General features: G+C 30.9%; 1 protein-coding gene across 1 annotated transcript; it reads right to left on the bottom strand.

Moving 5' to 3' along the window:
• Positions 1-8,462: 8,462 nt before the first annotated feature.
• LOC145036581 (LEAF RUST 10 DISEASE-RESISTANCE LOCUS RECEPTOR-LIKE PROTEIN KINASE-like 2.7) lies at positions 8,463-16,693 on the bottom strand. Its single transcript, XM_078985041.1, has 3 exons — positions 15,887-16,693; positions 9,751-9,807; positions 8,463-9,656 (listed from the first exon to the last, which is right to left on the bottom strand). The coding sequence occupies exons 1-3, from the start codon at positions 16,617-16,619 to the stop codon at positions 8,581-8,583; spliced, it is 1,866 nt and encodes a 621-aa protein (XP_078841167.1). The 5' UTR covers positions 16,620-16,693; the 3' UTR covers positions 8,463-8,580.
• Between the last annotated feature and the right edge of the window lie 317 nt (positions 16,694-17,010).

The following is a 17,010-nucleotide window of genomic DNA, read 5'->3' as shown; positions in this document are numbered from 1 at the left end:
TCTAAAAATCAGGAATCAAATAAATAATTATATAATTTATTATCAAGATCAATACTTTTAAAAAAAATAAAAAATAATGAGAAAATGCAAATGTTATTTTTATAAAGTGTTTAAAAAGAAAATGTAAATTATGAAAAAATAACAAATAACATTGATAACTATTATTTTAATAATATAAAAGGTACTATTGTTATTAACTTTGACGCCATTTGATTTGATGCAAACTTGTATAGGCTTTAGTTGCTAAAACTTGTTGCTTGTCATAGTATAGGCCTTTCAAAGGCATAACTTTTGTTCTTGCTTCACGACAATCCTCAATATATGATGCCAATCAAAGAATTTTTTTTACATTAAGCTTATCCTTTCAAGGATTCATCAAAGTGATAATATAATATTCTTGGTGTTAGTTGTGTTGACGATTTTCTATAAGAAAATAAAGTCTTTTATTATTACATTTAAATTAATAAAATTTTAATGTATCATCATACTTGAAGACAGATTGACATATGTTTATGTTTTGACACTAGAAACATTAACAGAGCGTTTAAAGTGTTATTTGTTGGGTGAAATATAACTTGTTAAATAATTAACTTTTCACTTTGATCACATATGGGTAATTATCTATTTTTATACATATCTATGCAACAAATTTTTTGGAAGTATTCACATATGATCATTATGATCTGCTATAGCAGGTTAAATCGATCATAATGGTCATATGTGATCATTTTCAACACGTTATCTAGATGTGTACAAAAATAATTCTTACCTAAATATTAACAAAAGAAAAGTAAGAGTAAGGTCCCGTTTGATAGTTACTGGCTGAGAAAGTGCTGATTGGAAAAGATCTAACTGGGTAAGAAATCCTGAGTAAGTAAGAAATTATGTTGTTTGATTATACATCTGACTAATAGGCTGATTGATGAAAAATAACAATTTTACCCTTATCTCCATATCAGCCTCCAAAATCATAGCCTTCAGCTTCATTTAACACTTGATATGTATGTATGTGTGTATGAGCAAAGATCACCAACATCCCACATGAATTCAAGTATCATAAGTTCATAACAATAAATTTGATTTTTGATTAGAACATTGAAAATTTAGATTTAATAAAGTATTTATAAATTATAATGAAATAAGATTGTATAAATACAAACTCAAACAATTACAATAAAGCTATACCAAAAATAACCACATAATAGTAGTATATAAAATCCATTCGGTTCTCATCAGCCACCATTTCATCTATTTTGTTACAAGCTTAATCATCATCAACATGATAAGGATCTGCAGTACTAGAACTCACAATTAATACCAGGTAATATACCCAAAGCACAAGAAAACCAACTATATGCATCTCATAAGAAAGTGGGAAAAGTTTCAACTGCTTTAACCCTTTGTAGTGAAAATGCAGTTCTGAGTTTAGGAAGTCAAAACAGAGGGTAAATTGGAACCAAAATTGAAGAAAAAAAAAAGAATTATGATTCAGATTTTCATAACTCATATAAGCAATAGATTCTAATTTCTTACATTATAAACAAAACCGGAAGAACAGCCATTCGATCTACTGGTTTAAAAAAAAAAGACGAATGAAAGAGAGGTTGCTTACCTTTGTTGACGCAGCTTTAGCCGGAGAAGGCGGAGGTCGGAGTGAAGGAAAAACGGAGCCGATCTTGGGAGGAGGAGGAGGAGGAGGCGTCGGTGGCTGTGGAGAAGCAGGATAGCAATGATTTTTTTTTTGTTGCTGCGTATTTCTTTTAGGTCGAGAGGGAAGAAGAAAGAAGATGGCAGGAGAGTCTTTTGTTCCAGTCAGCAATATGTTGTAAGTTGACCCAGTAAGTCATTTGGCCCAGACATTCTGACCCACTCAGCAGGTATCAAACACCTTTGTCTGACCGAGTCAGCCCAAATCGCTGACCCGGACCGAGTCAGACGGGTATCAAACAAGGCCTAAATTACACGAATGGTCCCAGTGGTTTAGGGGAATTTGTGCGTTTGATCCCTAACTTTTTTTTTAACTCGGATGGTTCCTACTTTTATTTTTGTTACGCGTTTGATCATTGTCTTACCTAAAAAGACTATTGTGCCCTTATTAATTTATTTTTTAATTAATTTTCTTATTTATGTATTTACTTTTTATATATTTTAAAAAATCAATAAATCCCATGTATTAGTATTTCTTCATCCTAAACCATAAACTACATTTTGGAAATTTAATCTAGGTGCCATCAGTCACCATCCCATCTCTCATCCTCCCAAACTTTAATTTTCTTTCCATCTTTAGTGACATCAACGTTTTCATCACCCCTTCTTTTTACGGTTCTTTAACTTCGGTAAACCAACACCACAACCCACTGTCTCTTCATCGAATTTTTTACCACCACAACTCAATGCATCATAAATAGATGGGATAGTCGGTTGTAGTGTGGTTCGCCGGAGTTGAAGAACCGAAAAAAGAAGGGATGATGAAGACGTCGATGTCGCTAAAGATGAATAGGAAACAAAAGTTGGGGAGGATGACATATAGATATGTGGGGTTTATTATTTTTTTAAATATATAAAAAATAAATACATAATAAGAAAATTAATTAAAAGATAAATTAATAAGGGTACAATAATATTTTTAGGTAAGACATAGATCAAACACACAACAAAAATAAACATTAGGGATCGTCCGAGTTAAAAAAATTTGTTAGATACCAAATGCACAAATTCACCCAAACCATAAGGATTATTTGTGTAATTTACTCTTACTTTTCATTTGTTCATATTTGGGTAACAATTTTTTTGTACATATATAGGTAACGAACATGTTGAAAGTGTTCACATATGATCATTTTTGATCGGATGTAACTTGCTACAGCAGGTCATAATAGTTATATGTGAACACTTCCAAAAAGTTTGTTACCTAGATGTGTACAAAAAAAATAATTACCCAGATATAAACAAACTGAAAAATTAATTATCTTAATAAATCATATTTCCTTTGTTTGCTACACAATTTGAAGACGGATTGAAGTATTTTGTTAGAGGTGATGAAAATTTCGAAATATATTTTGTTGTGAAAATAATAAAAAATTCATTAAAATATACATTAATACGAAAGACTTTATAAAATTTTACATTTTGATACTCAGCTCATGAGATCATTGCAAAATTCATTGTAGCCTTGGTGAGAACTTAAAATAATGGCCACTTTATATGGGCATATCCATTTCGGTATGTTTGTGATTTTCTTAAAAAAATATATCTTTAGCTTCTCAAAACATTTTAGAAGTGGCTTTATTCCATAAAAAAAAGGTTATTGTCTCATTATTTATAATTTCCTAGAAATTGCCATTTTTACTCTTAATAGTTGCTGATCTCAAAGCACCCACAACCCACAAAATACTTTTTACATAATTGCCATAACTTGTTTAGTTAAATATTTTAAATCAAGTTATAAAAATAAATGTATTATTAACCAGTTTTTTATTTAAATTATGTGACAAATTATCTACAAATAAATAAAAAAGATATTATGACATTAGTCTGATTTTTATAATTTGTAATTGTCTTTCTTGTTTGTTAGAGTTTCTAGGTTTTTGGTTGGTAACAGGAATTGTTGTTGTTCAAAAATAAATAAATAAATAAAATAAAACATAACAAAATATAATATAACCGTGAATTAGATATTTCCAATCAGTAGAATTATTTAAAATTATTATAATTATTATAGGAATTTTAAAAATCACGTTTCAAAGATAAATGTTTTTTTTTTGGTGTTATTAGTTCACCAGTTCTTTTAAATTGATATAAAAACATAATTGCGCTTTGAACTTAACATTTTAGAGTTATAGAAATTTATTGTATTTGAAAACACTTAACTAGGAAAAAAATGATTTTTATTCCATAATACAACCTTTTTGTTTGTAAAAAAGCAGAGGAGTTGAAACTCAATAATAGTCAAACAGGACAAAAGAGAAAGTTAGGAGTGTGTGCTGAAAAGTTGTTATTACTAGTAACAAATATATATTATTGTTCCATGATTTAATATTCAATTTCAAGTGGTATATAATGTGATACATAACTTTAATGGCCTTGTCTCCAACATGGGGTTACAAAAAATAATTAAATTCCATGTGCTTTACCAATATATAAAAAATCAAATGTGGCATATCACTTGTAAAAGTAATATTGGTGTATATACATATGTGATGTAGATTAACATTTATTATAGTTCAATATCATATGTTATGTTCATCTAAATGAACTATTAATTTTCTCAGATACTAGAATGTTTTGGTATTGTAAGGACAATAACCTTATTTAGATGTTGATATTGATTATAAAATAGTCGATTTTATAAGGGAATGTTAATTGTTTAGATTTTAAAGTGTAACCTATTTTGGCGTTGTTCATTTTGACTTATTAAATCATGACGTGGTGAAGATTGAAAATTGTCACGGTGTTATGTTTTCCCCCACAAAGTTATTATGTAAATTCTTTTTAAAAGCAAAATTTTATAAAAACCTAATTAGAAGTTAGAAATAAATTTGTATATAATAAAAGTAGCCAAGACAAGGTGTTTTGTAACAAACAAACCCAATTAATAAATATCTCAAAACTTTTATTAACAATTCCAAAATAAGATTGAGCTACAATCTTATATAAAAGCACAGGAGGAACCAAAGATTTTTCGGGAGTTCCGGGCCACTATTACATTTTAACTTATAAGATTAAAAATAAATGTTATATATATATATATATATATATATATATATATATATATATATATATATATATAGAGAGAGAGAGAGAGAGAGAGAGAGAGAGAGACAGAGAGAGAGAGTCAAGATCAAATAAGAAGGAAATTTTTGGTAGGAAGGTAAGAAGTTTTTTTTTCTACATATTTTTTTCGCGAACAAACAAAATGAATCATTAGATGATTCATTTCTAAGATGATTCACAAGAAAAAATTCTCAAAAAAACATCTCGATGATTCATTTATACAATGATTTTGTTGCTATTCACTAAAATTATCATAAAAATGAATTTTTCTTAATTTACTTAAAAATGAATCATAAAGATGTTTTTTTGGAAATTTTTTCTTGTGAATCATCTTACAAATGAATCATCTAGTGATTCATTTATTTTGTTCGTCAAAAAAATATGTAGAAAAAAAACTTCTTACCTTCCTACCAAAAAAAATTTCTTACCGGATCTATATATATATATATATATATATATATATATATATATATATATATATATATATATATATATATATATATATATATTTTGCCAAGAGATATAACAAACACACTATAACTAACTATAACTTACATAGTTTAGTGCCTCACCCTTAGTTCTTGAGTTTAACAAAAGAAAAGAATATAATATAAGATAAAAGAAAGTCAGGAGAGAAAAGAAGAGAAATTGAAGGAAAACAAAATTTTCTTTTGTGTTCCCGAGTTGAAGAGAAGTGGAAGAAAAATTAATCATTTTGTTATTTCTTTCCAAATCCTCCCAAATTAGAAGGAAAGTTATGAGGGAAAATGATCATTTTATTTCTCTCAACTTCATTCCTTTAATGAAACTCAGGAACACCAATTTCTTTTATTTTCTTCTTACTTCCACCAATTTCCTTTCTTTTCTCTCCTTAACTTGAACTCGGGAACAAGGTGTTAGAGTTTGAGGTCTCATGTTCTATTCTTGTCATTTGTGTTTTTTTCCAAGGCTTTGATTTTACTTCCAGTTTTATAAATAATGCATCTCATCCCATATCGGTAGTGGGATGGAAATTTCGCCCAACTTATCCCTTCTATAAACAAACAAGTAGCTTCTATCTTTTTTATTCAAACGCATGAGTTGTCCCACATTGTTCGCGGTATGAAACACTTGCCTACCTTATCTTTCTCTATAAGGTTTTTTATGTTCTTAAGAGTTGCTAGTCCCAACCTAAACTTTGGTTAAATGGTGATTTTGTGGCTAAGTTTAAAGCTTATGGGTTTAAAACTTATCATCCCGAAACCGAACCCGAGAAAATTGAGAAACCAAACCCATTGGTTTGGGTTTAAAATTTTGAAACCGAAGCTTGTCGTTTTGATGCCACTACTATTGTAAATATTTGTGTTCACCATTCTTAAATTAAGTATAGACATTCCTAACCCATTTTAAAAGCCCAAAGATCACTTGAACTTACTTGTCTTCTTCTCCACCTATCCCTAACCCATTTCAAACAGCAAAACATCACTTAATATGGTTCCAACTTATAATACGTTTTAACTCAACATATTTCAAAGTTAAGAATAAGTAGTCCGTAAAACGCCGAAAAAAATAAAAATTCGAAGTTACTATTATTTTAAGGGAAAATGACTTAGGAAGGTAATGAATTTTTTGTTTTGTTCGCATTTAGACATTTTTTTTTTCGTACACGATTAACCACTAAACTTGTTAAATATGTTCAAATGTTATTATTGTCATAAGCTATCTTAGATGTCAACAATAACATTTGAACACATTTTGCTAATTTGATGATCAGTTGTACTAAAAAGCTGTTTAAATGTAAACAAAATGAAAAAATCCTTATCCTCCAAACTCATTTTCCTTATTTTAAAATGTGGGTTTTACAAATTCCAGTCATATTCTATCTAAATAAATAAACACCAACAACAAGAACTTAAAGAATTGAGAGAATTTCGTACCTTATTTTAAAATGCAGGTGTTGCAAATTCCAATCATATTCTATCTAATTAAAAACCAACAACAAGAACTTAAAGAATTGAAAGAATTCCGTATATATATATTCTAAATATCATCATATTTTTTCGATCTATTTTTTCAAAATATCATATTTACTCTTTATAAACTTTCAAAATATTACTTTTATACTAAACTTTGTCTAGATACTTTTTAATATTTCATAATTATTTTTTATACTTTAAAGTTATTATAATTAAAATAAATAAATAAATTAGGCCATATTTTCCGTTGTCCTTGTTTGACCTTATGCTGTCACTGTGTTTAATCAGATCATATTACTTGGAAGTATTAAAACAAACCACCACATGTGACGATGATGGTGTTAGCTCGAGCTTCCAAAGCCACGTGGGAAGGTACCTAAAGAAATGAGTGTCTTTGCCTTGACACTAACCATCATGGGCATCACCAAACAACTCTATGCACCACCACATGTCTACACCGACAACCAGTTCCTTCATCCTCCTTGGCTCCTTGCACCCTTTGTGGCTATTCTCTCTAACTGTATCGATTTCCCATTGCATGCTCTTTCTTTTGGAGCTTCAATTCATGTTCTAGTATGCAAATTCGGTTTTCATAAGGATAAATAACGTAAAGGTAAGTAAATCTATTATTGATACATACTATAAATGCAACCGGGTAGATATTGCTTTCTTGTGTTTTGAGAAGATGGGTTTTAAGAATAAAGTCACCTGGAATACTCTCTGGTTGGTGGGTTGATGAGAAATGGAGAAATTACTAGAGTAGTAAATATGTTTGATGAAATGCCTGAGAGAGATTTTATCTAATATACTTATATACCTTAATGTAATTGATGGGTTTGTAAATAGAGTTCATTAGGAACATGCATTGGTGTGGTTTCAAGAAAATCAAGCTTTCAGGCTTCAACCTAATCATGTCACCTATTCACCATTGTTGTTGCACTCTCCGCTTGTGCAAATTTAGGATCACTTGGATTAGGCTTATGGATTCATCAACTTGTTTTGAAAAGGAAAATAATTTATAAGCGACAACTTTGGATAGATAATCCATATAATAGACATGTACTCAAGATTTGGTTGCACCAAATTCTCCCTTCAAGTATTTCACTGATGAAGTGACCTTCACTCGAGCTCTTACTGTCATATTGTGTGTAGTCATGAAAGTTTAAAACTTTTTGACTTCATGGCACAAGATCTATAGAATAACCCCAAGAGAATTAAGCATTATAGATGTTTAGTTATTTATAGCTTTTAATTTATTAAATTGATTACAATAATAATTTGGATAAACATATATGATATTTTGAATGTTTATTAAAGATTAAAAGGTATAGATGATATTTAAATTTAGATTTATAGTAGAGATATAATAGTCCGTTGATATAAATAAAGATTTAAAATGATTATAAAATGCTTAAAATTTTTTAAAATGAGGATTTTGTGCAGTATGATACTTTGAAAGTTAATAAAAGACAAATATAATATTTAGAAATTAGACGATACAAATATGATATTTTGATGTTTAAAAAAAATATATAAATAAAATTCTCCTTAAAAATTAATGAACGAGTTTGTGTTATGATTGTATCAAGAACACGGGATATGTGCCCTTGAAATGTAGATAGAAAAATATAATTGGTTAAAAAAACATAAATCAATACAATGAGGCAGTAAAAATATTATCCAAAGTTAATAACAAGTTTTTCATTATGAATGGATTTCTCAACAGGTCCCTTATTAAATGAGAACGCATAAATTGTAATTACCAATATGTTTGAGTATTATGTGCACCAAATGTCCCCATGTACAAATAAGGTTTTGGAGGCTAGTTAATGAAAAATAATGATATAATTAATTAATCTGTAAGTGAGGAACCAACTAACTTTGATGGAGAAGACAAATAAGGTTTTGGAGGAATTTCCAATGATTCCAAGTCTCCTTCTAACATTTCTATAGCTTTTGTGATTGTTGGTCGGTTCAAGGGATTTGTTTGTATGCACCACAAGCCCACGATAATCATTGTTCTTGCCATCTCGTTTTCTTTATCACTCGAATTGCTACGTAGCCCAAGTTCTTCATCTAATTCGATCTTTTTGTATATCCAATGAGGAAAGTATATTTCACTTGTATGATTATCTCCAACCTCAATATTTTTCTTCCCTCCAACCATTTCCAAAATCATCATCCCATAACTATAAACATCTGATTTATGAGATACCTGCCCGAAATTTCTAGAATACACTTCAGGAGCGATATATCCCGGTGTTCCTCTCATACGTGACATGGATATCATGCTTCTTTGCTTGGGGAATAGCTTGGCTAGGCCAAAGTCAGATATCTTGGGAGAAAAATCTTGATCCAAAAGAATGTTATGGGGCTTTATGTCAAAATGCAAGATCCGTGTGTTACAACCAATATGCAAGTATTCTAAGCCTCGTGCAATCCCAATGGCTATCTCATGCAACTTTTCCCACCCAAGTTGGTTAATACTCGAAGAAGCTTGGTTATATATGAACTTCTCAAGTGATCCATTAGGCATGAACTCATAAATCAATGCCTTTTTATTGCCCTCGAAGCAAAATCCCACAAGGCTTACGATATTTACATGGGAAGTTTTACCAACACTTGCTACTTCATTTATAAAATCTTCATTGTTACCTTTCAATTTATTTAAAATCTTCACAGCAACTAAGTTTCCATTACTTAGCACTCCTCTATACACACAACCAAAGCCACCTTGTCCAAGTTTGACTTGGAAGGAGCTTGTCATTTTCTTTACTTGCAAATACGAGTACCTTTTGGCAAGGAATTCATGATTTTTTAGAAAATTTTCCACATTACTAGAATTCTTTGTCTTTCTTCTTTGTTTAAGTTTCCATAAGAAACATAAGATTATAACAACCAATATTATCACAAATCCTACACAAAGAGCTGTATCAAACGATGAATGGTAAGTATTAAATTATTTATTGCTAAGATTAAAAAGGTTAGTGGAGTGAACAAAAAGTTGTGCATAATGAATTACCTGTGACAAGAATTACTTGTTTTTTGTTTGTTCTTCCTTGTTTTTTGCTTGTATCTCCTATATGCATAAGAAGCGAGTCAATTATCATATTATTGCAAAATTTAGAGTAAATTACACTAACTGTCTATTATGCAAGTGTCAAAAGGTATATTCGGTATTTATTTTCAAAAAATAACTTGAATTTTCCCTGGTATGTTTTAAACTTGCACGCTTCATCCCCAAAAGAAAATTTTCTTGCATTTTTAGGATGTTCCAGATTTAAAATTACCATAATGCCCTTGTGTATTTATTTTTTAGTTAATCGAATAATATTTATTAGTATTTATAATTTTAAAAAGAAAATGGATCCCACTCCTACTCCCACCACCCTCACCTCACTCACTCACCCACCTCACCACACCACACCCATCCCCATCCTCCTTTCCCTATATGCTTTTCTCCACCTTTCTCTGTTCCTGCTCCGATTATCTTCTCCAACAACCCTAATTTGCACCTCATATCTTTGGTTCCAAACTTCAAAATCAAAAATCTAAAACCCATAACCCACACGTAGGCGGATTTAATATGTATCACGAGGTAGCTCGAGATACCCCTCAAAAAAATTTTAGTAGTGTAATTTTTTGAGCAAATACCATAAAAGCTACTATATTTTCACACGTTTTTGAGAAAAAACCTATTATTTTTTTTGGTTGGCTCTAGCCACAAATTGGACGTAAAATTACCACTCTAAACCATTTAACGATTTTTATGGTTAACTCTGTTAAATTTTTTTCAAAATCAATCTTAAAAGTTCAAATTTGATCTCTGTAGTTTGCAAAAATTTTCACATGTTCAAAACTCGGTTTTATGTTTTTTAGCTTTTTTATTTTCATTTATTTATTTATTTATTTTTTAATCAAAGCTAAACTTGCTTTTATATTTGTTTAATTTTTTTTATATTTTTCGTTCTCTTTTTTTTTGTTATATATATATATATATATATATATATATATATATATATATATATATATATATATATATATATATATATATATATATATATATATTATTTTTTAACTTCTTTTTTTTCTTTTTTTCGTTTTTTATATTCATTTAATTTTCATATTTTTTATATTTTTTTTCGTTTTTTTGTTTTTTCTTTAATTTCATTTTTTTCGCTTTTTTTTTTGTTTTTTTTTTGTTTTTTTTGTTTTTCTTTATTTTTGATAAAATAAATTAATGTTTTTTTTTTCGTCAATTTGATAACTTCTTTTGATATTTATCAAAAAATGTAAAGTGTGAATATTTTTTTATATTTTTCGTATTTGTTTTTTATTTTTTTTTTGTTTTTTTCGTATTTTTGTTACGTTTACTTTTTTTTCGTCAATTTGATAATTTCTTTTGATAATTTTTTAGAAAAATATAAATTGTATGCATATATTAGAGTATATTACATTTTTGGTGCTTGAGTTTTTTTTGGTTTTCTAAAAAAATGAAAAAACGAAAATAAACAAAAAAAACAAAAAAATTATAAAAAATATGAAAAATAAATGAATATAAAAAAAAGAAGTTAAAAAATAAAAAATAAAAAAAACAAAAAAATGAAATAAGAACAGAAAATATAAAAGCAAGTTTAGTATTGATTAAAAAATAAAAAAATAAATGAAAATAAAGAAGTTAAAAAACATAAAATCGAGTTTTGGACATGTGTAAAATTTTGCAAACTATAGGGGCCAAATTTGAACTTTTAGGATTGATTTTGCAAAAAAATTAACAGAGTTAACAATGAAAATCGTAAAATGGGTTAGAGTGGTAACTCTATGTCCAATTTGTGGCCAGACCAACCAAAAAAAAAATAGGGCTTTTCTCAAAAACGTATGAAAATATAGTGGTTTTTATGGTATTTGCCTTAATTTTTTCCGGAATTTTTTTTCTTATTGTGTATTACACGATTTTTTTTTGTCGGGGATACCCCTTTACTTATTGGGAATGTTCATTTACTTTGATCCTGGATCTGCTACTACCCATATAGTTATAGAAATCCAAAAATGTTTTAGAAATTAAGAGGATGTTTGAAATTACTTTTCAAAGTGACTTTTTTGGACTTTTGGCATTTCCGAAAAGTCAAAAAGTTTAAAAAGGTGTTTGACAATTTCAAAAATCATTTTATATTTACTTTTTGACAAGAAGAAAATGAATTGTTTTAGAAGTTAGGAATTGATGACTTTTGGCTTTTTGATTTTTGCTCTCTCAAAAGTTAATCCAAACACATTTAAAAAACCATTTTTGGAAAAAAAAAACCATAAATCCAAAAATCCTTTTGTTAAAAGGGACATTTTAGGTTAAAAAGCAATCCCAAACACCCCTAAACTCAAACTCAAAATCAACTTGAAATCCAAATAGTTCTAGAAAATAAAAATGACGGTGGATCTTTTTGAAAACCTACAAAATCTGAAATCACCCATATATCTCTGTCTATTTTGCCATTCTCTCAGTATTGCACCAACACGGTTTTGGTTTCCAAATTAGAGCTTTTTGAAACCTAAAAAATAGTTTGATGATGGAGAAAAAACCAGAAAGAAGCTGACTATCGAGAAAACACAAGCAAATCCTAAACCCATCCGATTCTCGTCAGTGTACAACCCCCACTGGTCAATTTCTTTAAAGCGATTTCTTAATCTTGTTGTTCACGATCTTGTATCTGATCAATTTCAAGATTTAGGGTTCTTAGCATAGATTTAGGGAAAAAGGTTGGGGTAAAGGTAGATTTATCTCCCAATCTATAATACATGAGAAGAGACGAGGATGTTTTCTTCATGATCGGTAAGTTGTAAGAAAAATGGGCTAGGGAGAAGGGAATTGAAGGTGGGACGATGAAGGATAAGGTATAAAAGGGGATGGGGCCCACTTCTATTGTTTTAATAAAAAAATAGAAATAATAATAGATAAATTATAACAAATAAAAAATAAATGAAAAAAGAAATCAATAAGGGAAATAAAGTCATTTCATGTTGGCATGGATGAAAATAGGGACCGAACGGTCTTTTGACATTGAAAGATGGACAATACATGTAACTTACTCTAAATTTTACATATGAATAGTTGTTGGTAAATATTAATAATCATTCTAATTTATTTTTCTAGAACCTTCGGAGTTTCAATCATGATACACTTAAAATATTACTAGTGTTCAATGCTTAGCCTTCCGCATGGATATTATTCACTAGACATGGTAACATGTAGTACCTTCCATTGTGCATGATTTTGAGTAAAGACCAAAGATCCACCCATCATGTTAAAAATTTAGGTTTGTTAAAATGGGGTTAGTGGAAGGTGTAGAGTTCATAAATTATTTAACAAAAGAGTGCCACATTTTTTAAAGTGTTTAAATTATCAAAGGGCTTCTAGTTTAGCAGTATCAAATGTGTTAGAAATTTAGGGTATAGAAATGCTTGGAAATTTTGAAAATTGTGTTGAACATTTTCAGATTAAAGTATTTGGGTGGTACTTCCAATCTTCTTTAGTCAGATAAGACTCAAAGAGACAAGAATAGAGAATGTTTTGATGATGTTTCGTTTGTACCAGAAAATGAGACCAAAAACGAATGTTAAGATCACTGTCTGAAAACTGTCATATGATAGTTTCAAACTGTCACAAACCATAAAAACGGTCATAAAAACGGGTATTTGGCTAAAAGTCAAAATTGGGTCAATTCTCAAAAAGTCGGATTTCTGATTCATTTTTATATAGTAACATAACCTATATAAAAAACAGCTCGACCCCAGCTAGGGGCTCTGCCCCTTGGCCCTTGCTCCTTGGGGCGTTGCCCCTGGACCCCATTTGGTTCAGGTGCAAAGCCCACAAATGACAGTGTACTTTGAAACTTAATTCAACTTAAACAAGTGTTTACTCTATACCTTTCGTACTTGTTTAATATTTATTAAGTCATTTTTGGTCAACAAATTAATCCCATTACACTTAAATAACATTGTGATAACAAATCACCAACAAGATGTTTCCCTCCATATTAAGATTGAGGGTTCACGTCCTGTCTGGAACATAAATAATTTAAAATAATAGTTTAGGAGTACATTAGATTTATTGTTCCAAAAAAATATCACACTTTATGACTAGTAATAAATGGATGTTTCAAGTGTATCTTATAATTTCATAAAAAAAGACCAAAATAGAAATAGTAATAAATGGATGTTTCAAGTGTATTTTATAATTTCAAAAAAAAGAGACCAAAATAGAAATAGAAGCAGGTGGCCCTATACAGAAACAATGATACATAAAAGTAAATAAAACCTTAAGGAATTCATTAAGTAATTATTTATTTAGTTGTGTTAATTAATATATGTGTTAGTAAGTGTTTAAAAAAATGACAAAACTTCAAAAATGATCCTTGTGGTTTTCGAAAATATCAAGTTTAGTCCCTAAGTTCAAAAAACTTCACAGATGGTCCCTGTGGTTTCAAAACTTTTAACAAATCATCATTTTCGCTAACTCCGTTAGCTTTTAGCCGTTAAGTGAAGGGTATTTCCATCATTTCACAAAAGAGGGACCATTTATGAAGTTTTTTGTTATTTAAAAAAATATAATTATTTAATAAAGGGTCCCCCCCCCCTCTCGTTTAATCAATCAACTACTTTTTGGATCTTGATCGTCTGTATGTTGTTCCATAAGCTTGGACCTCTGTACTTTGTTTCGACACTAGAAAGAGTCAAGAACATTCGAAACACGAACATAAATCTTGCAAATTTCGATCTAGGTCTCCGCGCAAATGAGTGTGGGTTTCTCTCATTTCTAGATGAAGATTTTAGTAATGGATCCCTCTTTAATGGCAACACTCCATTTTCAAGAGAACCCATTTACATTACCACCAATTGAATTCTAACAGATCACATACTTAATCCAAATCAACAGACAAAAGGGGGCTACTTTTTTTTTTTTTGCTTTTGGCTAAGATGGGATTTAATCATTACGAAGAACCCAATAACAAAAAAGCTTTACATATTGTAATCAAGATTTCTTGAAAAAGGGTAAAGACAAAAAGGGATGCTTTTTTGCTTTGTTCTTAAGGTGTTTTGGCTGAAAGCTGCGACCTGCTGTGGTGGTTAGAGGTTGCTCTGGCAGCCTTCGGCCTCGTTTTTGGTTGGGTTCTCGTCGAAATCAACAGAGAAAATGAATCGGAGTGGTGTTTGGTGGTGATTTTCAGTCGAGAGGAAGGGGTATAAGGTGGTGGTCAGAAAACTCACACCTGTAGCAAATATGATGTCAACGGATGCGGAGCTGCGAGTGGCGGTGACAGGTGGCGTGTTGTGGCAGCTCCGCTGCCTCTCCATTGTGTTTCATTGGCGTGAACTCAAAGAGAGTGGGGCAAGGAAAATGGCAGGTGGTGATGAAGGTTTCTCAGTGGTGTTGGAGGTTTGGCCTGTCCTTGGGAGGGAAGAAGTTAGAGGGAGGGAGAGCAGTGGTGGTGTTGTTTATGCTCGAGTTGGTACCATCGAGATGAAGAAGAGAAGGCTTGGCCTTTGGCTGGTCAACAAGTAAAAGGGTGAAGGCACAGGAGGGTGTTGGGTTTTTTTTGTTCCATCATTTATAGAAGAAGAAGAAGAAGAAGAAGAAGAAGAAGAAGAAGAAGAAGAAGAAGAAGAAGAAGAAGAAGAAGAGAGAGAGAGAGAGAGAGAGAGAGAGAGAGAGAGAGAGAGAGAGAGAGAAGATGAAGAAGAAGAAGAAGAAGAGAGAGAGAGAGAGAGAGAGAGAGAGAGAGAAAGAGAGAGAGAGAGAAGAAGAAGAAGAAGAGAGAGAGAGAGAGAGAGAGAGAGAGGTGGGAGTGGGAGTGGGACCCTTTATTAAATAATTATATATTTTTTTAAATAACAAAAAACTTCATAAATGATCCCTCTTTTGTGAAATAACGGAAATATACTTCGTTTAACGGCCAAAAGCTAACGGAGTTAGCAAAAATGACCATTTGTTAAAAGTTTTGAAACCACAGATACCATCTGTGAGGTTTTTTGAACTTAGAAACTAAACTTGATATTTTTTAAAACTACTGGGATATTTTTGAAGTTTTGTCAAAAATAATATATGCATGAGTGCATGACATAAGCTACTAGTCATTTTGCGAAGGAAAAGACTTTACAGTACTTACCAACTGGGCACGTATCCTTAACGTCGATCGAACTCGGGCAGAGACACCGGAACTGGGAATCAATCCATCCACACCTTCCTCCACTCTGCTCACACTGGTTACAACCTGGTGCAGACCAGCTCATCGTAAATCCCCTCTTCATTACCTCTGTATAATTTCCACCAACCACCACTTGATCACCGGGCACTTCCACCGGCGCCACAACAACATTAGTACAAAGTTCCTTTGCCATTTCCAAATGTTCGTCATCACCAAGCATTACCAACATAACATCTGGATCACAAGACCCAATCCTAAACTCTGTCATATTATTTGGCACTTCCTTTGAACATTCCGTAAGAAAAATAAGCTCCGAAGTTAAACCGGCAGGAAACACCCCTACCAGCTGGCTATCAGAATCAAGTGTTATATTTCTGATATCCAAGGGGCACGTGCTGGTTGGGGCATGAACCAACCGCATAGATTTTTGTTGGAAGTTAATATCGTTAACTGAGTAGTTAGTTCCAGATATGTTAAGAACTGATGGGAGGCCATTGAAGTTGCATTGGAGCTCGAAACCCGGGTACCCACAATACGATCTTTGTAAACCTCCAACGAAGAATGGATAGCTTATGTTTATATCGTTACCACAGTGTTGCGGGGCACAATCTTCATAGAGGGAACCTGAAACAGACCCTATAAAAAGAACCAGAAAGATGTACAATAGACGTATGCTGTGTTTCATTTGAGACATTAATTGAGGAAAATAAACATGGTAGATTATGAGGGAGATAATTGAAGAGATTTAGTGTGACTGAACATGATATGTTTGACTTTGCGTCTACTTTTCCAATGTTGGAATGATCGAAATACTAGTGGGCAGTTAAGAAAAGTCGTTTGATTTTAGTGCTAATTAGACTTGACTAGCTGAGAAATAGTAACGAAATCGCATATATCACATCACGTGCCATTTCAAGTGTATACAACTGTAATAGGACGGAATCACATAATAGTCTTAGGTTTGAAAATGTTTGGGAATTTTTGTGATCATGATTAACTTGAGACAAGCTGATGAATCCGGACGCTTTGAACTCAGCCTCATGAACCCAAGTTGAAACTAATAGTGTACATGTTTATTATATGTA

The sequence above is a fragment of the Lactuca saligna genome, chromosome 3 (assembly GCF_052625555.1).
Source record: "Lactuca saligna cultivar CGN05327 chromosome 3, ASM5262555v1, whole genome shotgun sequence".
Taxonomy (NCBI): Eukaryota; Viridiplantae; Streptophyta; class Magnoliopsida; order Asterales; family Asteraceae; genus Lactuca; species Lactuca saligna.
Note: the sequence above shows the minus strand (reverse complement) of the source record. Positions and strands in the feature narration are given on the sequence as shown.

What these genes read in the sequence shown, in the direction of transcription:
- LOC145036581 (XM_078985041.1), bottom strand. Translation starts at nt 16,619, where the DNA reads ATGTCTCAAATGAAACACAGCATACGTCTATTGTACATCTTTCTGGTT. An exon ending in TAAGGATACGTGCCCAGTTG is followed by an intron (nt 9,808 to 15,886) that starts GTAAGTACTGTA and finishes TTATGCATATAG; the next exon opens with GAGATACAAGCAAAAAACAA. An exon ending in ACAAGTAATTCTTGTCACAG is followed by an intron (nt 9,657 to 9,750) that starts GTAATTCATTAT and finishes CGTTTGATACAG; the next exon opens with CTCTTTGTGTAGGATTTGTG.